The sequence below is a fragment of the Coffea arabica genome, chromosome 11c (assembly GCF_036785885.1).
Source record: "Coffea arabica cultivar ET-39 chromosome 11c, Coffea Arabica ET-39 HiFi, whole genome shotgun sequence".
Lineage (NCBI taxonomy): Eukaryota > Viridiplantae > Streptophyta > Magnoliopsida > Gentianales > Rubiaceae > Coffea > Coffea arabica.
Genome location: NC_092330.1, coordinates 35,942,392 through 35,965,187, shown reverse-complemented (window position 1 = coordinate 35,965,187; position 22,796 = coordinate 35,942,392). Strand labels below are relative to the sequence as shown.

General features: G+C 32.9%; 1 protein-coding gene across 3 annotated transcripts; it reads left to right on the top strand.

Annotated features, from left to right (window-relative positions):
* The first annotated feature begins 7,175 nt into the window (after positions 1-7,175).
* Positions 7,176-17,207, top strand: LOC113719695 (probable RNA-dependent RNA polymerase 1). 3 transcript variants are annotated; one of them, XM_027244978.2, is made up of 6 exons: positions 7,248-7,322; positions 8,508-8,597; positions 8,935-9,509; positions 10,724-12,582; positions 14,972-15,122; positions 16,119-17,207. In XM_027244978.2, exons 3-6 carry the CDS (start codon positions 9,000-9,002, stop codon positions 16,935-16,937), a joined length of 3,339 nt encoding a protein of 1,112 aa, XP_027100779.1. In that variant the 5' UTR covers positions 7,248-7,322; positions 8,508-8,597; positions 8,935-8,999; the 3' UTR covers positions 16,938-17,207. The 3 variants fall into 3 exon arrangements, with proteins under 3 accessions (XP_027100777.1, XP_027100779.1, XP_071926496.1); XM_027244976.2 differs by lacking the exon at positions 8,508-8,597 and having other exon boundaries at positions 7,176-7,322; XM_072070395.1 differs by lacking the exons at positions 7,248-7,322; positions 8,508-8,597 and adding an exon at positions 8,637-8,750.
* The last annotated feature ends 5,589 nt before the right edge of the window (positions 17,208-22,796 follow it).

The following is a 22,796-nucleotide window of genomic DNA, read 5'->3' as shown; positions in this document are numbered from 1 at the left end:
TAGCTTCAGCCCCATTAGCGCTTGTTCTCAGTTGATTATAGATTGTAATTATAAAAAATAATTCATTTTTGAGATGTTCTCATTTATTTTTATATTTAAATTATAGATTTTACTATAACCCAAAAAAAACTAAAATCCATGCTCATCTAAAAATCAGTTTTTGCTGATTCTCTATAATCACTTTCCATAATCAGATTTAGCAAAATATAAAGACAAGGCCAACAGCAATGTTGGAGACCTTTAGACTTAGGGTGCATTCGATAAAATTGAAATATGAAATTTGAATCCATTAAGTTATTAAATTATTAAGTATTAAATCAAATATATTTGAGTATATATCACATTCAGTGATAAGTAAATAGTTTATCACTTATTTTTGGAAATAAATTTTGCCTCGAAAATTCAGTGTTACTTAATTAATTCAGATATTCAATTTTTTTTATTATTAAATGCATCTGAACATATTAAGATCTAAATCTATTAATTTAATTGTTGAATTGGGTTATCAAACAAGGTCTTATGCTACTAATTCTAAACTTCACTAGATCATGATCAATTTGAGTATTTTGTTCCGTATTTCTTCATATTATTTAGATGAGTTACTCTAACAAAGTAATAGAAATCAACAAAATCTCAAAAACTACTACCAATGTCTAAAAAATACATACATGAAATGAAATGTGATTGAAAAAAATATATAATGTTTAAGACATTTCTCATCAATATATAAAACTCATTCTCAATATATAAAATTTATCATCAATATATAAAATAATTATATCTTCTTCTTTAAAATAACATAATTGTGTTTAGAGTTATCAAAATATATACCCTCGTAAGAAAATGAAGTTAAGGAAAATTTCGATTATGGATTGGCAAACTGGGAATTATCATGTATAATCTCTCTAAGCAAGCTGCAAACTTCTTGGTTCCAAAAGTTCAGAGGCTGGTAATGATTTAGCTGGAGAATATGTCTTTCATTTTTAGTCAAGTGTTGTATTCTTCTGATGACGGCCAATTAAAAGGCATGGAAGTGGTAATGAATAATTGACAAGTCAATAGTGATTTATTGTACGATCCAATCTCTTTTAATTGCTTGGAGTGAAAGGTTTCAGCTTAGAAAAATGGTACAAACGCGTCAAATTTATGGTGCTTTCCCGTGCTTCTTTTTCTTTGTATAAGGTACGATTTTACCTTTAAGCTGTTAGGATCTTCTGTACCACTATTCAATATTAAATTCAATGACAATTCACTTATCATATAAGGATAGAAAAAACTTAAATAAATAACAGATGGCAAGTTAAATGAAAAGAACATTTTGCATAAACATAAAAGTGGCATTGAGTTGCCATTGGAAAAATAGCACTGAAAATCCCATATGATTTTTGAGATGCTCTTCTAAGTGCTCGTTCTTGGTTCTCAATTGATTTTGGTTTTTGATTTTAGAAAATCTAAATATGGTGTTATCAATTGTTCTTTAAATTTCAGTTTTTGGGTTTTCAAAGATCCAAATATACTACTTTCCTTTTGGATCCAAAATTTGGCTTTTAAAAAATTTACAGAAATCAAAATCAGTTGAGAATTTGTCCTAAATTTGGATTGCATCTTTTGAACAAATTTGTAATATATATATATATATATATATATATATATATATATATATATATATATATATATATATATATATATATTCTCATACCTTGTTGTGTAGTAGTATGATTTATGGAGGGATACAGTTATTAATTTTGATTGGTAGATTCTCTTCATTTGTTTGAATTGCATTTTTTTGGATTTTTTGTAGAAAAATTACTGTAACGATTTGATATATGTGAGGTAAAAATGTGATTGGAAAATATATTCACGGAAAACGTAGCAATTTTTTTTAAAAAAAATTACTATCCAAACAAGGCCTAAATTTCATTGGTAAATTGGAAATAATCAAAATGAATGTAACTGTATAATTGCACTAACTAAAACCAAAGAGACCAAGACTTCTTGACTCCAAAAGTGTCCCAGCGACTAGTACTATTGTTGGAAAAAAAATGGCTTTCACGGGCCTACAATTTTTGGTCAAATTTCATGAAGGCCAATTAAAGCAATTATAGCCAGGAAAGTGATGGTGAATAATTGACTGATGAAAAGAAATTTATTGAACGATCACCAATCTCTTTTAGTTGCTTGGAGTGAAAGTCTTGCTCCGAAAACGATATGGTCAAAAAGCATCAAAGCCATGGCAGTTTCCTGCATTTCTTTTTCTTGTCTTTGTATCTTTATGCAGCGCTTTTTTTCTAAAGTAGTTTCGTTCTATCTGTCGATATTTGGTCCCATGACCAGCATCAACCAGTTATCGTCTTCTTCTTTAGGGGTGTCATGAAAGGGTGTTATGACAAGGGTTCAAAACATGCTATGAATTTCTAGAAATTTTTGTTAAAAAACGTATTGTATTAATTTGATATATGTGAGATAAAAAAGTGATTAAAAAATATGTTTACAGAAAGCATATAAATTTTTTTAAAACAACATTTTGCTGTTGTGGGAAGACCACGCCCAGTGTTAATAAATCCAACTATTTGATCACATCATGTTGTTTATTTTATGTGGTAATTTCTTTAGTCATTCTGCTTGTGTGGTTGATTTTTGGGGTGTTTTCACAAAAACAAATTTATTGTAGCTGCTTTTTTTGGTGTAAACATCTTGAGCTTAAAATGGCTGGTGAAAAATGTGTTTTGAAATTTTCCAAAAATATTTGAAAACAGGTCCAAACAAACAAGCAGAACGAAATTTTAATTTTGTCAAAATCATGATGTTAGAGACGTAAGTATGTAACATGTCTGGCCCAAAACTGCCTTTATCACCATCTAATTGAAAATAAGAGCAAGTAAATTAAACAAAGAGAAAATTGTACCAGCCAAAACAAATCCACTTGAAAATACATTTTGGCATGGTGACTTTGTGTTTGGATAGAAATAATTTGTTAAAAAATTATTTACTTGCATTATAAAAATATTTTTCAACACGCTTTTTTGATTCAAGACCAAAACAAAACCTTATACTAATTATTGTGAAAAAGCATACTTACATATCACGCTAATTGATTAAAAAAATATTTAATTTGGTCTAATTTATTGTCAAACCCTGTACATTGTGAGCTTGGAGACCATCCTATTTTTGATCCTCGATTGTGGTTAATAGAGGCTAATTGTGCATCACTCTGGTCATATGGGTGTTTTGGGAGTCTTTCCCCAAACAAATTTACTGTGGTAACTTTACTGATACTATTGATAAGGACACACCCGATGTATATGCAATTTAGAAACAATCACTTTTTATATGGAAGAATTTTATTTGATATAAAATTTTCATTAACAAAAAAATAAACTTTGATTTTTTAAACGTTTTTTTTAATAAAAATTTAATTAACTTGGTGGTTACAAATGTTTGTGAGTGGTTATGAGTGAAAATTAGTTATGGTTACATTAATTGGGAATATAAAAAACATATGATAATATGGCAAATATATAATTTAGTAATTGTAAGGGTAAAGTTAAAAATTCACAAAGTGTCAAAAGGATTTTACTCCATACTCAATGCTCTCCCTAAATATATGTAGTATAGATATACATCTTGAGATAGATCAAAGAAGTGTTTGAAATTTCTAAAAAGTAATTGGAGATAGAGCTCTGTTTGGATTGTAAATTATTTGAGATATTTTTACTGTAGCACTTTTTGTGATGTGATGTCTGTGAGATAAAAAGGTAATTAGGAAGATAAAAAGGTGCGTTGGAAATTGTAATGATGATGTAAGCAAATAAATTTTAGCTAATAAATCTCTATCCAAACAAACCCTCTGAGATTCAAACAAACTGAACCACTCACAAAAAGAACAACATTTAAGTACAAGGGAAAACATATACTAAGTAGCTAGCTAGTTTGCTAAGCATCAAGGAATTAAATTGGTTGCAGGGGACCATATGTGTGTAAGCCTGTAGTATTCATTACATAGGGTTTAACCTTGTTGGAACGGTTCTCTCAAATTCTTTTCTTTTGTGAGAGTAGAAGTAGAGCGAAAAAAAAAAGTATTAAGTCATGGGCTAAATACTAGTAGTGTTATTTTTGTTTCACTTAATCTTAGTTTTTTTTTTTTTACCATGTACATATGAGCCTCTCAAGTTCTATTTATAGGTAATATAAAAATAGATTTATGCATGTAATCATGCATATAAGCTCATGAATTTAGAGTAACATGAATAAAATAATGAATCCCATAAAATATATAAATGTACCCATGTTTCATTGGAATAGATCAGTGTAAAAATGCATTCAAAGAGGAATAAATGCATCAATGTGTTTTGAAAGGATGAATAATGGACATCTACATTTCCTCAACTTCACAAAGAAACTGCACTTTAACATGGTGACTTTGATATTTGATACTACTCCTTTTGAAAATACCCGGCCATTTGTTAAATTAAAAGGCCACAAAATTCAAAAATGTCATCTAGGAACAAGCCAAATTCAAAGAGAAACTGAAATGAATGTGAAAGCTAAATAAAATGAAAGAAGCTCGAACGATTATTTATAGTATAGTCAAAAGGCTTCATTTGAATTAAGAAATTTGATGAAAAATTTGAAACCCTCTCAAGGCGCTCGAATTGTCTGAATTACTTACTAAGTTTTTGAATTTGTAATTCGCCAATTATCTAAATATATTGTAAATGTGAAATGATTAGTGATTTACAAATTTAAATACCTTATAAAAATTTTAAGTAATTAGAGGGATTTGGGAATATTTTAAATATTTTATCAAATCTTTCAATCCAAGCGTAACTTAAATGTCTTTTAAATTTCCCAGGCCAATTAACAACTGAAACGTGGCAAAAATATAAAAGGTCGTCAGGCATGACTCTGACGGGCATTCGTGATTGGACAGTCTATGGTGATCCGATGTATCCTTCATACATCATCAAAGTTCACCTTTTTTTTTTCTTTTTCTCAAATTTTTTTTTTAGAAACAAAGTAGTAGTTTAATAATAATACTTGTATGGAAAAAGGTAAAGAAACTACTTTTGATTTCTTAAAAGTATATTCTAATTTGACTAACTGAAAGTACAGGATGGGACCATATGTAACATTTCATTCTTTTTCATCTCTATCCTTTTCTTAAATCTACAATGTAAGGTCCAAACAATTGTCCCTTTTTTCCCAAGCATCTACTGTTGCGAGTCTTGTGCTTCTGTCACGTATACTGAGAAAAGATAAGCTACTTGGGGGATAAGGGACAATTATTTTACCTGAGGTAAAATTTTTAGCATCAATAATATGTTTCCCTTAGCTGCAATGACAAATAACACATATTGTCATCTGCAATATGTTTTTGTACACAAGATATTATAAATTAGGGTTAAATACAGAAAATCTCCTCGAACTATTGCATTAGTTGCATTTTGCATCTAAACTATTTTAATAGGCAATTTACATCTGAAAATAATAAGAAAATTAACTCCATCAAAGTCATTGATGAAATGAACAATTTATATATCCTCTACCAAAAGCTTGTAAGTCACAAAAATAACTTTTTCGTAGAAAAATTGTCCCTTTAAATGGATTAATTTTCACTTCATGATAAAATTCTAATTGAAAACATGTAACAATAAAATATATGAGCACTTTGAATGACAATTAAAAGAAAAGAAGTAGGCAAACAAAGAAGATAGGGAATAAATTCAATTCGAGAATCTTAGCAATCCTATTTTACTACATATTTCAAGTTAGCTTAGGTTAGAAAAGATTATTATCAAGGAAAGGTAAATAATTTAGGTTTTTATTGAAATTTCTTAGTCCAATATTTTTTTTACTAATATGTGGGTTTTAATTTCATTTCGGCATTGAAATTTTATTGCACTTATTGTGCTAAATTCATACAAAAATTTTTTGGATTGTACTCCAATTTTATTCTTGTAAATATTTTAATGAAATTTTGCAGATTGGATGAAATTATGATGCATTAAAGAAAATTATGAGATTAAAAAATTGCAACCGTGGCCTCTCAATATTTCCATATTTTGCTCCCATTTTGACCCCAATAGTCTCAATTTTCATTCGAAATGAACAAGTATTTTTTATGTGTTTACAATTAGTTCTTTTGATGAAATAGTGGAAATAGTCTATTTAAAGTAGTAATCTTTCCCAGCAAAATGTTACTTTTGTCACTTAAGTTTTTAATGTAGGATAAATTTGTCATTTCATTAATTACTTAGATGAAATTAATTTTCATATCATTCTATAGTTGACTAAAGAAGATGTAAAGTACCTATTAAAACACTTTAGGGTATAAAGTGCAACTAATGTAATAGTTCATGGGGGTTTTATGCCTTATATATTAGTAAATAATATAACAAACGGATAAGCATCAATACGTGACTACTTTATAAAGATAAAAAAAGATAAAAGGAGTAAATTTTTTACCTCAACCCAGTTATATAAATAAAGAGTTTTACTAATTATCTTATCATAAAGAGTTTAAGTAAGAATATAATGCTTTTGAATTATACAAAAAACAATCAACTTGACCACTGCAAGTATATATTGTGTATATCTTATCCTTTTATAGGAAATTAATACTTTTTCAAATTAATTGCTTTCAACTCTACAAAGATTAATTATTGCGAAAATAGCTTATACATTTTAATCATTAATAATTACATGTTTTTACTGCACCTCACTAAAATCACATCTTATTACAAGGATTTCAAATGATCTTTTATTATATACTTTTATTCAATTTATTCTAAAAGTAGTAAATTAGTTTTAAATTTTCTGTGCATTTGACAAGTTCAAATCTTCTTTTAAATTCGCACTGCACCTCACTAATTTTGTGGATTTTACAACTACTTTTAAAATTAAAATGGAATATTCATCAGGGAGATATTAGTGATATAATAACTGGTGGGACAGACAGGGGATGGAAAGTTCCTCGTACAGAAGATTCTTTGCTTGCTCCACTCAACTTCCTTACCACCACAAGACAAACAACAGGAACGCTAGTGTAGAGTGTGTTGTGCCTTCATAGTAGGGTGGACCATGGCTGATCGAAACATTGCAGAAAGCGACAATTTCTTTATCCTGTTTGTGGAAAAAGGTTGACTTGGAATTGACTCCATCGTGCTCGAGAAGTCTTTCTTTCACACAGAACACTCACTTGCATATTAGCAGTCTATATAGTGCAAACACTACACAGAGAGCTTTCATCAAATGCAACCATCAGTTTCTTTTAAGCCTTCAACCAGTGTGTGCAAATTTGTGCGATCACTTCTCCTGGATTTGTGAGTTTCTCCTTCTCTTTCCCTTTGGTATGCAGAATTACAGATAGAAAGTAACCCTCTTGCATTTACTTTGATCAAGGCTTTTTTCCCCCTTATTCTGAGTCTATATTCTGAGGTGTTTCTTTTGTGGATCATTTCTGTTTGATGTTTAATGCATTATTTGGAAATGATCAGTGTTTTTATGGGATGTTATTTCCCCCCTGAAAGTCTTTTTTCCCTGTTGGTGGGATATGGTGTTATTTAAGTGGTGATATCTTAAAAAGATGGAATCTTTCTAGTGTTTTGGTTGATGGGGTTTAGTAGTTTCACTTGAATTCTGGGAAAATTTTTTTTGCCTTTTTTATCTTGTTTGCTGGCTGTAGAATTATTTTGTAGCTACAAGACAAGTGAAGGAAAGAGAAATCAGAACGCTCTGAGGTGGGCATTATACAATCAGAGGCGTTGCACTTTGGTCTTTTTTGTTTTCAGTCGACATTAGATCCCTTCTTGAAGTATTAGATTTCGTATTAGTTTGCTATTAAATTGAGAGAGCGCTCTTGTGGGATAAGCAAAGTATTTGACTTTGATTTCTAACTATTTCTTGTCAGGGATGTATTTTACTTGCCATATTTGATAACATTTGGTGGTAACTGTAAACTTTACCATCCTTTGTTGGAATTCTTTTGGTTTGATTTTTAACGCATAATTTGGAAATGTTGTTATGAGTGTTTTTCTGGGATTCTTGTCTTTCCTTCTGTCTTTCTTTTATTTTTTGGTCTGAAATCCCTTTTGGCAGTTTGTCTGAAATGTTGTAAACATTTAATCGGAGTGGCAATATCTGAAAAGATGGATCTTTTAAGCGGTTTTGTCATTTGTATGTGTAGCTCAGAATCTGGCAAAAATGAAGAAAGCAAACAAGACCTGTTATTTAATCCTGCTTTTACTATTTTATCATTCCTCTGTCATTTTAGATATTTTGTTTGTAAAAAAAAAAAATGATTTATTGTTCATCATATTGGATTAGTATTGATCCCTGTCTTGAGTCTTAACTGGAAAATCGTTAATTACATATAGTATGATGGCATGATCTGTGAATTTTTATCTCGTTCACAGTTCTAATGTGTAGTGGATTTGCAAATTTGCGGCATCTGCATGGTGATGAGTTAAAAGGTCTCTTTTCTTCCTTGGTTTATGCTTCTATTGCAGGCTTTCTTTTGTTGGCTTTTAGACTTGGAGGGGAAGAAGCAGGAAGCTTTATCTTAGAAAGTTTGAGGTTCTATTAGGTCTATTATGCTGGTATGATCTCTTAGTTGATTGGATCCTTGGGTATCCAAACATGATACGAAGCAAATTGGATGGTCAATGGTAAAAGGAAAAAAATTAAAATAGACGCCTGCATATTGCCAAAATGAACTGCCTTAGCTTCTCATATTGACAAAAATTGAGATGGTAATGTCAAAATGGATTCTGGATCTGCATATCTCTTATCCTTCTTGTGCAATTACATATTCTCTGGCTGCATTTCTTTCAATGGAATATATATCAGTATATGTATGTGTGAGGCTGTAAAACAACAATCTTATTAATAGCCCGTGAATAGTTGTCTGACTCTTTTAATTTCTGATATTTACAGGAGAATATAGCTGTTGCATTCTGATAAAAAATCTGTTAACTGAATTAGTGCTGAAGTTCATCTGCATGGGAAAGACAATTCAGGTGTTTGGTTTCCCTTCTGTTGTGCCTGCAGAAACAGTCACCAAGTTTTTGGAATGCTTTACAGGTCAGGGAACAGTATATGCTTTAGAGGTTAAGCAGTCCAAAGGAGGAAATAGAGCATATGCTAAAGTCCAATTCACAAGCGATAGAAGTGCTGAATACATTATGACCTTGGCAAAGAAACGCCTTAATTATGGTTCTTCATATTTGAGGGCTTGGGAAATGGACGTGGATTTGGTTCCGAGAGCTAGATCTTTCGAGCATAACATGGAGCAAATAGTTTTACACTTGGGATGTCAGGTGTCAAAGAATAGGTTTTCAGTGCTACGGAATGTTCCAAATGTCTCCGTCAGGTTTGGGATTGGAATGAGGAAAATGTATTTTATTTTGCGGTTTCGCTCTTGTGACTACAAGCTTGAATTATCCTATGAAAACATATGGCAGATTGTACTACATCGACGTAGTCTAGCACCAAAGTTTCTCCTCATACAGGTTTGGTTGTTCAAATGAAAGATATGATGTTTTCTGTTGGTTATACATCTTTGATCACTTTTGATTTCTTAATTTTTGGTCTATGTTTCACTGCACAACTCTAGCACATTCTCCTTCTGCCTCAATATGGTAGTTTGGCTTTAATCTGTGACATCAAAGCTAGCTGGCCTTGCATTTAATTTCTAAACACCGGGCTGTAATCTGTTCTAGTTTCCTTTTGTTGTCAATCTCACCTGTCAAATTTGTATTGTTTTAGGTCTTTTTCCATTATGGTACAATGGTTCTTTCCTCTGATCACTTGCTAATTAAATAAAAATGCTTGTCAGTTGAAATCTTTTTGACTTGCTTTGTCATTGTATTTATCAATAACTGGATTCTGTTTTTACTTTGTGTGAGCAACTGACAAGCATCTATCACCTGTCCATTTAAGCCTGGAACATTGTGGTCTTTAGGTTGCTAATTGCAATTCATATAAAGTATAATGTCGCTTGGAAAATATAGGTCAATGATGGGGCTTCTAAAGTAATAAAGATGTAAAAATGAAATGCATGATCATTATTCTTAAAATAGCCATTGCAAATTTGAATTTGATTTAACTGCTGTTTTTAAACTGTCTTACCAACATACATGCACCATATCATTCATTTCTTGTTTTTTTTTTTATTTATTTGGGTACTCTGTGCTTGACTCTGAGCAAGCTTTCTTATAGGGGAATCAACGTGCATGTGATTCCTTATTTCTAATAAATACTCTCAGATGATACTGTGCATATGAATAAACTTCTAGTATTGGTAGAGAAACATAGCTGTGCTGTTATTATATTTCAATACAGTAAAGTATTCTCTCTCTTTCTCTCTCTCTCTCTCTCGCAATATACAGTTGTCCATAAATTGAACATTTGTAGGGATCATCTGGAACATAATTTAAAGTCTGCAAAGACCTTAGTCAGATTTCTTTTCCTACTCACCATCACATGAACTTATTGTTATGTCTTCAGTACTTCTTTTGAAGGCCTTTTGGATCATCCCTTATTGCTTCAGTATTAACCATGATTTGAACTTTGAAACCTATCCAAAATATGAAAGTTATTTGGTACATAACCAGCATGCATTTCTCCACTCTTTGTTTTGTTTTACAAATGAATTTCTGTTCCCTTTCTGATGTGGAATTATTGTTTGTGAGTTTGAATATTGACATATACACTTATGGCTTAGTTATTTGGTGCTCCTCGGGTTTTCAAAAAACTTGAAGAATCCACCTTTAGCTACTTTAAGGAAACTCCAGATGACCAGTGGGTCAGGACGACAGATTTCACTTCATCCTGTATAGGGCAATCGTCTGGTATATGTTTGGAGCTTCCTCGTGGCATTCAACTGCCAAATTTGGGTGATTATTTTGCTTGGTTCAAAGAAAGTGACAGCCAATTTTTTCTAGAAACTGGTTCCCCCTATTCATACAATTTGGTTTTAGCTCCTATTCTGCAACCTCCCCAAGGACTATATTTGCCATATGGAATCTTGTTCAAGGTCTGTTGTTTAGTACAGACTGGATGTCTTCCAGGGCCATCACTAGATGCTAATTTCTTTAGGTTGGTTGATCCACGAAGAATAAAGATTAGATACATAGAACATGCCTTGGAGAATCTATACATGTTGAAAGAGTGCTGCTATGAGCCTGTGCAGTGGCTCAAAGAGCAGTACGATAAGTATGACAAGCTTCGGCAGCTCCCTAAATCACCTACTCTTACTTTAGATGATGGGTTGGTATATGTACGGAGGGTTCAAGTTACACCATGCAAAGTATATTTCTGTGGTCCAGAGGTCAATGTATCTAATCGTGTATTGCGCAACTTTTCAGAGGACATAGACAATTTTCTTCGTGTTTCCTTTATTGATGAAGAGTGGAACAAAATGTTTTCTACAGACTTGTCGCCTCGTATTGCTGCAAATGAGAATGGAAGAACCGAAATTTATGAGAGAATACTGTCAACGTTGAAAAATGGCATAGTAATTGGGGATAAGAAGTTTGAGTTTCTTGCTTTTTCTTCAAGTCAATTAAGGGATAATTCAGTGTGGATGTTTGCTTCCAGGCCCGGGCTTACTGCTGCTGATATAAGAACATGGATGGGTGATTTTAGTAGGATAAGAAACGTGGCGAAATATGCTGCCAGGCTTGGTCAGTCCTTCAGTTCTTCCACGGAAACTTTAAATGTTGGTAGGCATGAGATTGAAATGATTTCTGACATAGAAGTAAGAGGTGGTTACTTCGGCACATCCAAGTATGTCTTTTCTGATGGTATTGGGAAATTGTCTGCTCAATTTGCAAGGCAAGTTGCCACGAAATGTGGCCTGAGTTTTACTCCATCTGCTTTTCAAATTCGGTATGGTGGTTTTAAAGGTGTTGTGGCTGTTGATCCCACTTCATCGAAGAAGTTGTCGCTGAGACAGAGCATGATGAAATATGAATCCGATAACACCAAGTTGGATGTTTTAGCATGGAGTAAGTATCAGCCTTGTTTCCTCAATCGCCAATTAATCACTCTTTTGTCTACCCTAGGGGTCAAGGATGTTGTCTTCGAAAAGAAGCAAAGAGAAGCAGTTGCCCAGTTGGACACTATTCTAACTGACCCATTGAGGGCTCGTGAAGCTTTAGAATTAATGGCTCCTGGAGAGAATACAAATGTTCTCAAGGAGATGCTGAAATGTGGCTATAAGCCTGATTCTGAACCATTTCTTTCAATGATGCTGCAAACTTTCAGGGCATCAAAGTTGCTGGACTTGCGGACTAAAACAAGGATATTTATGCCAGATGGAAGATCAATGATAGGATGTCTGGATGAAACCAGAACCTTGGAATATGGCCAGGTGTTTGTTCAGTTCTCTAGTGCTGGGTGTAGGCAGTTTTATGATGATTCTATCTCGTACTATGAGCACAAGAATATTCTTAAGGGGACGGTGGTTGTTGCAAAAAATCCATGCTTGCACCCTGGTGACATTCGTATTCTAAAAGCTGTAGATCTGCCAGCATTACATCATATGGTGGACTGTGTTGTTTTCCCCCAGAAAGGAAAGAGGTAAATATTATGTCGAGATCTTTTTTTTGGTTTATGTGTAACTCATAGAGAGAATGTTTAAGTTTCTAGAATTGAAAGTAGCTACTTGAAGATGAATAGGAAATATGTAGGTAGGCTAAGATCCATTAGTTTCTTTTGTTTCTGTGATAACTGTTAATTGGTATTCTTCTACTGTTCTTTAATACCATTTAAGTCAAATAGGTTGGCTCTTGTGATTTTCAAAGATTTTAACCCCAACAAAAAGTAAAAGAGAATCTTCTCTTGCTTTGCCTAGTTACAGGTACGAAAGAGCAATTTACATTTTCCACACAAAAAGCAAATAGCAGATAGCAGATAGCTGTTCTTACGAGTGATTTGGTAGCATGACTACATTCCTTAGAAACTTTTGAGTGCGTAAACAATGTGATTTTGTTAAAGCTTGTATAACTCGCAGGTGATCCTGAATTATCGTTCACTTCTGACATTATGGCCTTCATATTATGGTCATATCTTCTTTTAAATTGTGTACATTGTTTAATGGCGGACTAGTATCTTCTTTGTTGAGATGCGGCTATTTATGCTACTAAACAAAGTTTTCTTTAGATATTAAGTGAATACTTGGAAAACAGAAACACATACAGTTTTTTTTTCCCCTTGATAAGTATAGTGGTAATTTTACCGGAGCAGTATAACTTGATTTGGTTTCTTCAACCAAGCATTTCCTGTTTCTTGGTTTTGAGTTCAATTAGAAACCATTGGTTGTTTTGCATTGGTATTTGAATCTTATCTTAGTTCTTTTACAACATCTTGATTTGAATAGGGGAATGTCTCAAATTCCATAACTAAATCATTTCTGTCAAGGGAATAGATTTTTCTCTATGATATTTTTTGTAGGTCTGTGGAGCCTTCATTAGATTGTTCATGCAATCCAGCCTCACATGTGATGCCAACAGCTTTTTAAATGTGACTCTTAGAAAATTCACTTCTCACCTTTTCCTTACTGTTTTGTGCAGTTATATATATACATCCCTAAGAGAGCATTTGTAATGAAGAACCTTAACAAATGAATATTTATTTGTGTTCCATTCTCACCATTACATTGTTTGCTTATCAATTTTATGGTAAAAGGGTTCATTCATCTCAGAACCAAAGTAAAATATGGGCATGTAGATAGCTTTTCTTGGCTAATTGGTATACTTATCTTAAAAGCAGTCAGGGATTATTTGATTCATTTAATTGTTGCATGTTTCATGTCCTGACCTAAGGTGTCTATTCCTTCATTACAATCTTCTACATTCAAGAGAGGCCTAAGAGATTTCATGCTGAATCACTTGGCTTGTTGCAAGTGAAGTTGAATGACTTCTTGGGTTAGGGCCTTAAGAGATACAAAACTTCTTAAAATGTTGTGCTTGGACTGGATCTTGAGCTGTTTATTAGTGCATCCTAGACTTGTGGACTTTCCTCTTAAGATTTTTAGCACAGTCCTAATCTATTAATTAGAGTTAAAAAAAAGAAAGGATTACTAAACAAATGAGCATTAAGATCTCAGTTTCAGGGCCGGAAAAAAAATCTGGCTTCACTATTGAGGTTCTCTTTTCAAATTTTGCTATCAAACAAATAAAGGAATCTGTATTATTACTTTTTGCCTGATATATTTGTGCATCTCTTGGGTCTTACTTGTTGCTAATCTTAAATAGCTGTTTAATGATGATTCTTGGGAAAGAAAAGAATGGATGCAAGATGATTTTGATATAGGAACTATTTGTAGCTGTTTAGGAAAATTATTGGGTAACAATATAAAAAACAGGGTCTAGAATGGATTGGGAAATGAACCTTTAAGAACAAGGAAGAAATAGTTTCTTAAGAACACGAGGAAGAATTAGTTCAGTTGGTTCAGGGTTCGGAAGAGTTGGCTAGTATGGTTTCTGTTGGTGAGTTTATGCTGTTTAAAATAAGGTGAATACAACACCTTAATAAACTTCTTTGTCAAGGCTGTATGTAGAAAAACTAGAAAACTGATAATCTGCATTTAGAAAGCTTGTAAGTACAGGAAATCTGGGAGCTGAAGGACAGGCATTATTAAGGCTTATTTTGCTGACAAAATATTTCTTGAAAACCACTCCTGTAACATGGATTAGGATATCTTTTGTAAAAGTAAATGATTGAACTTAAGGGTTCACTATGACATCTAATGTGCTTAGTAAAGCTCAATTTGGACAAACAAGGGACTTCTTGCTTGTTATGGGACCTTTAACCCACTACTCGGAGTACCGTCCCAAAAGAAAAAGATGTGTCTGTCTGGTTTTAAGCTTCTGAAGGCCAACTAATTGGAATTTTGTGTAGGATATATCTAGTGTGCTTGATATCATGGTTTATGAATGTTTCTTTCTGATTCTGATGTCAATTACAGGCCTCATACAAATGAGTGTTCTGGAAGCGACTTGGATGGAGACATTTACTTTGTTTGTTGGGACCCTGACCTGATTCCACCTCGGCAAGACGAACCTATGGATTACACTCCAGCACCTACTGTGCAGCTGGATCATGAAGTTACAATTGAGGTACTAATGCTTTAGCAGATGTTAATTTTAGCAGCTATTTCTACTGGGGAGGGAAGGTGGGAGTATTGAACCCACAGGTTAATGAGTAGGAGACAAACCTTCTGTCTCCTTTCTCTTACTTTGATCTCTTTCTAATGAGTGATGGCTAATTATCAGAGCAGTGTAGTCTTGCCATTCTAGCAAATTCCCAGTGGTGCTGTTTTATGATGTACAAACATGGTTAACATCTACATATATGACATATAATTTTTAGTACGGAGCATGGCAGTACTTTCTTTAGTTATGCTGGCCTTCATCATCTTGCTTTATTCATACCCAGTTATTTGCAAATCTGTGCTGTGTTCTTCCTTCAATCTAATTTGTTTGACAGTGCAAGTTACTGAATAAATGCTTGTCTACGTTCATGTGGTGTATGAGTAGACACTACTACCTTTGACCTATTGCAGCCATGTAATTTTGTCCTATTAGATTTGTTTCTACTCAGTCTCCTCAGCTTGATCTCTTTAGATTGTTACAGAGATTCTTTATGTTTATGCATGACCAAAAATAAGTGATACTATTTTTCCATTGATGGTAAATGGTTGGAGCCTATCAATATCCTTTCTTAGCACCCATAAAACTGCCAGTGGAATTAAGGACCTTTGATGATTTAGTAAGGGGACTGTGTTCCTTGTCTGATTTTGTCCTTTATCCTCTGCATACTTCTTCTAGCAAATAATGACTGGGACAAGCGGAAAAGTTCCTAATCCGCATTGAAGGATGCTAAAACCTTTATTATTCCTCAATCTAATATCTGTACGTACAATGGCAGGAACTATTATGTGTTTTCTCCTCGATCTTCTTAAACCATGGAACAGTGTTCACCACGGGCAAAGTGCTGTTTTAGAAAAATATGATGCTTCATTGCATTCTCATGCATATTTAGCATCATTGCAGCAAATATTCTTATGCAACATATGTTTTAGATAAACAATGATTTTTGCTTCTCTGCTGCAGGAAGTTGAGGAGTATTTTACTAATTATATCGTGAATGACAGTTTGGGAATCATTGCGAATGCCCATACTGTCTTTGCTGATCGGGAACTATTAAAGGCAAGGAGTAAACCATGTCTGGAGCTTGCACAGCTGTTCTCAATCGCAGTTGACTTTCCAAAGACTGGTGTTCCTGCTGAGATACCATCTCATCTACGTGTCAAAGAATACCCTGATTTCATGGAAAAGTCTGACAAGACTACATATGATTCACAGCATGTGATTGGAAAGCTTTTCAGAGAGGTAAAAGAGATTGCACCGCACACAAGTTCTATTAGATCATTTACAAGGGAAGTGGCAAGAAAGTCATATGACATTGACATGGAAGTAGATGGGTTTGAGGATTACGTTGATGAAGCTTTTGATTACAAAAGTGAGTATGATTATAAGTTGGGCAATTTGATGGACTACTATGGCATCAAAACTGAAGCAGAAATATTGAGTGGTGGTATCATGAAGATGTCAAGGTCTTTCGATCGGAGAAAAGATGCAGAAGCTGTTGGAATGGCTGTGAGGTCTTTAAGGAAGGAAGCTAGGACGTGGTTCAACAGGAATGGAGGTCACTCTGATGATGCATTTGCAAAAGCATCAGCATGGTATTACGTCACTTATCATCCTAGATACTGGGGTTGCTACAACGAGGGACTGAACCGGGCTCATTACATTAGTTTCCCATGGTGTATCTGTGATAGGCTGATTCAAATCAAAAAAGCAAGGACAAGAAGGGCTCAGCAACCATCTTCACTGGAGGTGCAGTTTAATCATAGACTGAGATTGTATTGAATGAATAATTTGGCGTCAAGAAAGTGTGAATTAGCTTTAATGCTTTTGGTAATGAGAAGACTTGGCAGCTCTACTAGTACTAGAGACTCTACTTAGGTGTGGCTTTCATTTGGATCTGCTACAATACTGATTTATATCTACTGCTGTAAATTAATCAAGTTGTTGAGCGCGTACTTCCTTATTGTCATGTGAATATATTTAGGGAATATGACAAGTACATCCCAGTCTTGAACTGGGAAACTTGCCTTGTTTCATATTCTGCTTCTCTGATGGCTGGAGTTAGATTTCCTTCTCTGAAATTTCTTTGCTTTTGACCCTCTGTTGATCTAGTTTGCAAAAGGTATTTGTTGTTGGAGGAAATGGTAAACGATTACTCCAGGATCTGTTTTCTATAACAGAATCAACTGGAACCGTCATTTGAAGGTTGGAAGCATGATTGCAAACAGTCCAACTGGATAAAGGCATCATTCTCCCAGGTAACATCTTTGTGACAGATTTGCAATGCTACCATTGCAGCCTTCATAATACAACATTAAAACTTTTGAGGACAGGCAATGAAAGAAGTTATGGATCATTTTTTTCACCCTAAATTAAAATGTTGCCTCTCTAATCCTTTCTTAGATAACTCTCGCTGCAACATTGTGCCCAGTTTTTAAGAGTTTCCAAACTCCCAACATAATTTTAGTTCCAAAGTTGTCTTGTGATCCCTTTTGTGACCATGACTATTTTTCCACAATTGCAGTTGCAACCGTATGATGCAGAAGTTAATTTAATAATTCATGTAGCGATAGATGCTCTATTTACAATGATAAATTTAGTAACATACCACGGTTGAGTAATTAGGAAGTTGGGTTTGAGTAAAAGATATTGGCTTTTATTCACGGTTGATTTAGATTTTACAATTTTTGATTATAGAAACCGATTATAAAGAATAATTAAAATTAGCAAAAGCTACTCTTTGGATGATTATATAATTTAGTTTTTTTAGTCATTAAAAAAAATCTTTAATAAGAGCAGCCGAAAATATCATAAAAACAAAAATTGATTATCCAAAATAAGATTCTATAATCAATTAAAGTAATCAATTGAGAACACGTCCATTATATCCTGGCATACATACCCTTAACAATACAACCTTTTTTTTTTTAGATCCAAAAGCGTATAAACCCATCCGCGCTTTTATAATAGTATGGATGGCTAGGATTAATAACTGGTTAATAGAGTAAATAGAGGAATTAATTGTTTGATGAAATGTTTCAAAAGCCAATAAATACTGCCCTGTTTCTTCATACTCATTTTTTAGGTTCTCTAAATGAGGCAACTAAAATAGCAAGCCCCTCTTAAAAAAAAAAAAAAAAAAAAGGCGAGCTGTTGAATCTTCCATACTGAAGCTAATGGTGATCTCATTGTTACTCCACCACTATCTTCAAATTGAATCCTTGAATCTTCTTTCTTTTACAAATTGTCAAGGACAAGAACTCAATAGTAAAAGCACATGAAGATAGCAGATTATTTCAACAGGTTGGGTTTATACTAATTGTCTCTTGATTAAATATAAAGAAACAGACACGGTACGCATGTAAGGAACAACAAACATATGCTTCGACAAGGAAACTGTCTTCATGGATTTATTTGCGCTTCAAAGCAATGAACAACAAGATTCCCTTCCTGTAACGTGCATCAAGATCTCTATAAACTGCAGCTTTCCGATCAAACCTATCAAACAATTCGTCAGTTATCTCAGTTCCAAAATGTGCTGCTATTATACTCTCCATGGCTGCACGTACATGGATAACATGTTTTGTTGTGTCGTCAACGGGCCCATCCGAGTCTGATTCGTATTCTAATAACTTCATTCTCTCAATCTTAAAGCAGCCATTGGTTTCTATCAGGGCTGCCACCATCTCTTTTCGACCAGTGATGTAAATAGGTAGATTGAATTAAAGAATCCACTTCAGCTCCACTCAATAGTTCGTGCAGCAATTACATTAAGCATGAATCTAAGGTTTTTATCCATTTTTACAGCTTGTACTGATCAATGTGCATGCTTCATTCAGTTCTTGTGTTCATTCTGAGTGTTGATACTTTTCTGGTCTCTTTTTTTTTTTTGGAGCAAAAAGTATGTAAATAAAGTTTTGAAATTCTGCGTTTTTCTTTTTTGTTTTTTATGTAGTATATGGGTTTTTTTTCTTGACTATCATGGTAGGCACGGGTTAAAATTCAAACACCAAATTGTGGCCTATTGACAAAAAAAAAACAAAAAAAAAAAATCTTAAATTGCTGTCTAATTCTTGAATTGCACACGTACTTTTGTACAAATCTAAAATTTAACGTAATAACGCCCTTCTTATCTTGTGCACAAAGTAAAAGCCAATTACTATTTAGAAATATTAGACGAAAAGAAGTTCCTTTCTACTCTTAATTTTATTGTTCTGATCTTCGCAACTCTTGGAAGAAAACAACCTACCATGGATAAATTCAATGTTATTTGTTAGATTATTTTCATGTAGCATGGAATTGCGGATTAAAATTTTAACTTGTTTATTCATTGAGCTAATTTGAGTGAGTTTTTGTTGAAGCTCTAATCATGAGTTGAGGTGAAGTAACTTGAATGTTGTATATATTAATTCCAAGTTTTTTTTTTTGTTTATCAAGCTGAGTTTTTAAAAATTTAACAAGGGTTAGACATTTCTTTGTTATTGTAAGTGATAAGGGTTAAATATTGTTCATACCTACTATGATTATTAGTAAATGCAGCTTAAATGAATTTTTATTAACACAATTTCGATTCAAGAACCAAAAAAAAAAAAAAGCAAAATCTTACACTAATTATTGTAATAAAAGCATACTTGCATCGGTAGAGAAGTAAACGAATCTAATCAGGTCGAATATTTTAGTGTTCAAACTTATTTGATTATTTTAATAATCTTGAAATTTTGCCCAAATTTGTGTTGTCTATTTGCCAAATCGAAATTGAACGAATTTTGTATCGATGCTGAAAGTTATCATCAAATATAAAACACTGTTTAAGTTTGATTTGATAAGTTAATTACCTAAATTCGAATAAGTTTTTATCAATTCAATTTCGATTTGTGTATCAAGTGAATTGGTTAATCTTTCAATGCACTAATTGATTGAAAAATATTTAATACGGTCTAGTTTACTGTCAAAACCTGCATACTATGTTCTTTGAGACCATCCTATTTGCTTAATTTCACAAGGAAACTACACTTTAGCACGGTGACTTTGATATTTGATACAATTCCTTTTGATAGTACCCAGCCATTTTTCAAATTAAAAGTGTTCAAATAATAATGTCATCTCGGAACAAGCAAAATTCATTTAAAAAAAAAACTGAAAAAAAATGTGAAAGTTAAACGAAATGAGAGAAACTCCAACGAAGAAAAGAGCTTAAATTTGGCAGGCCAATTAAAAATCGAAACGTGGCAATATAAAACTGATGACTCTGAGGTGCATTCTTGATTGGATAATCCGTCGTGGTCCGACGTCAGCTTCATACATCATCAAAGCACACTTTTTCTTATTAACAAGGGATAATTTCAGAAACCTCCCTTGAGGTTTATCATAATATAATTCAGCTTTCTTGAAGTTTTTAAAATCTCACTTACCTCCTTTGTCAACTTCACAAGACTAAATATTCATTTCAAATGTTACAAATTGATAACATTATCCTTGCTCTTAATAACTATTTAACTAAAAGTCAAAACAAAATAAAATTTAAAAACAAAAAAATGTAAATTAAAAAAAATAAATTGCTAGCTAATAATGGTCCATATTTCTTTACATTAGGGTCATGGTAGAATAGGTAAGAACGTAGATAAATTAAATCTAATCAAGATCAACCACTTAGGGGGATTTTGGTGATAATTAATATCTTAAAAAATTTTATGCTGAATTAAATACAATTAAAGAAGTCAAGATATTTTTTAGAGAAATATGTTTTAATTCATGGCATAGTTTAAATTGTATTGAAAACTAAAATAATCTCTTTATACATGTAAATTTTTGAAAGCGTAAATTTTGCTTTTGTTCCAATACAACTAAATAAATAGTTTACGTAAAGAAATTTACACCTTCGAAAAATTTAACCTTATTTTATTTTTTATTGTTGTTATAAATTTCATAAGTAGGATAATATAAGGGTAGTATTGGAACAAAAAATTTATCTTTCTTGTTTTTCCTCTAAAAGGGTTAAAATATTGCAAGAAATGCCAATCCAGAAGAGGTAAGTGAGATTTTAAAAACCTTAAGGGAACCGAGTAATATTTTGAGAAAACTAAAGGGAGGTTTTTGAAATTATCCATATTACTACTTTGTTAAACAGAACGGACCCAACAGGGTCACCGAACCGATGGGAATTAAATCACCGGATGCACACGGAATCGATGGGAACTAAATCACCGTCAGATGAACAGCACCCACATGAATATTAAGTAAAGTCACGTTAAGTGACAACTTTTTAATGGACCCTTGATCTTCCACCCCACACTAAAGTGATGGCCAACTCCACTGAAGGCTAACTCCACTAAAGGGAGTTTAATAATATCGAAAAAACAAAAAGAAACTACTTTTGCTTTCTTAATAGTGCAGTATGGTCTAGATTAACTGTGGGAAGGGACCCATATTTAGTATAGATTCTTTTTCATCTTTTTCTTATCTCTAATGTGAGGTCCAAACAAAAATTATCCATTTTTTCCCCAAACATCAACTCTTACCTATAATGAAAAAGAGAATCTACTTGTGGAATAGGGACAATTATTGTTTGGATAGTTTTTACTTGTACAAATTTATCTGCTTGTATTATAAACACAAATTTTAATTATTTTTTATTTCACATACATTATATTAAAAAGAAATTATAATATTTTTTAAAAAAATTATTCAAAAAAATTATTCCAAATAATCTCCTATCCAACAATTTTACTTTAATATAATTATTACAAATATCAAAATTCAAAAATTCAAAAATCATGCGAGTACACTACTACTTTGGAACCTTTTTTCAGAGATATAAACCTAATTCCAGATAAATTTTGTGATGCACAAGGTACAACGCACTGTCCTTTGAACCGTCTTAGCTTATTAGTACATCAACGGCCTGTTTGGGATTGTAGTAAAATTTGCAAAAACAAATTACTGAAAGTAATTATAAGGTCTAGTCTAGATTTTAGATTCTAGCTTTTATGTCATCTATAGAGTAGATGCAAAAGCAAATAAGAATAGGGATAATTTCAGAAACCTCCCCTGAGGTTTCTGACACTTTCACTGACATCCCCTGAGGTTCTCAAAATTTCACTTACCTCCCTTGCTTTTGATTTTGTGGTAACAATCCAGTCCAAATCAGATTAAAATATTATTTTCATGTGTGAGAAGGTATTTTTATTCCATAGCTACCCTTTGCAGAAGTTGTATTAGTAGAAGATTCAAAGAAGAATAAATGATTTGGACTAATTAGTAAAGTTGAGGGGGGGTAAGTGCAATACAAAAAATTGCATGCACCAGATGTGCCATGCAACAGTTATTTGGCAGATTTTGCAACGGCTAGCTGCAAATTGCAACGGCCAGAAGGTTTGCTGTTTCAGTAGCAATAGCATATAAAGCAAAGCAACTTAACTACCTCTGAGGTTTCAAGCTATTAACATTTTTTGCTACTAATTTGGAGTGATAACAAGTGCATTTGCTGTGCTACAATTAGAGCTCTGAGTAAAAAGTTTTAGCTGCAACCATGGCCTCTTCAAGCTATAGGGGAGAATCATGGAATTCACCTACATCTTTCTCCATTAAAAACAGGTTTTGCCGCTGTAATCGCAAAGCAACCGTAATGATATCAAAGAGTGA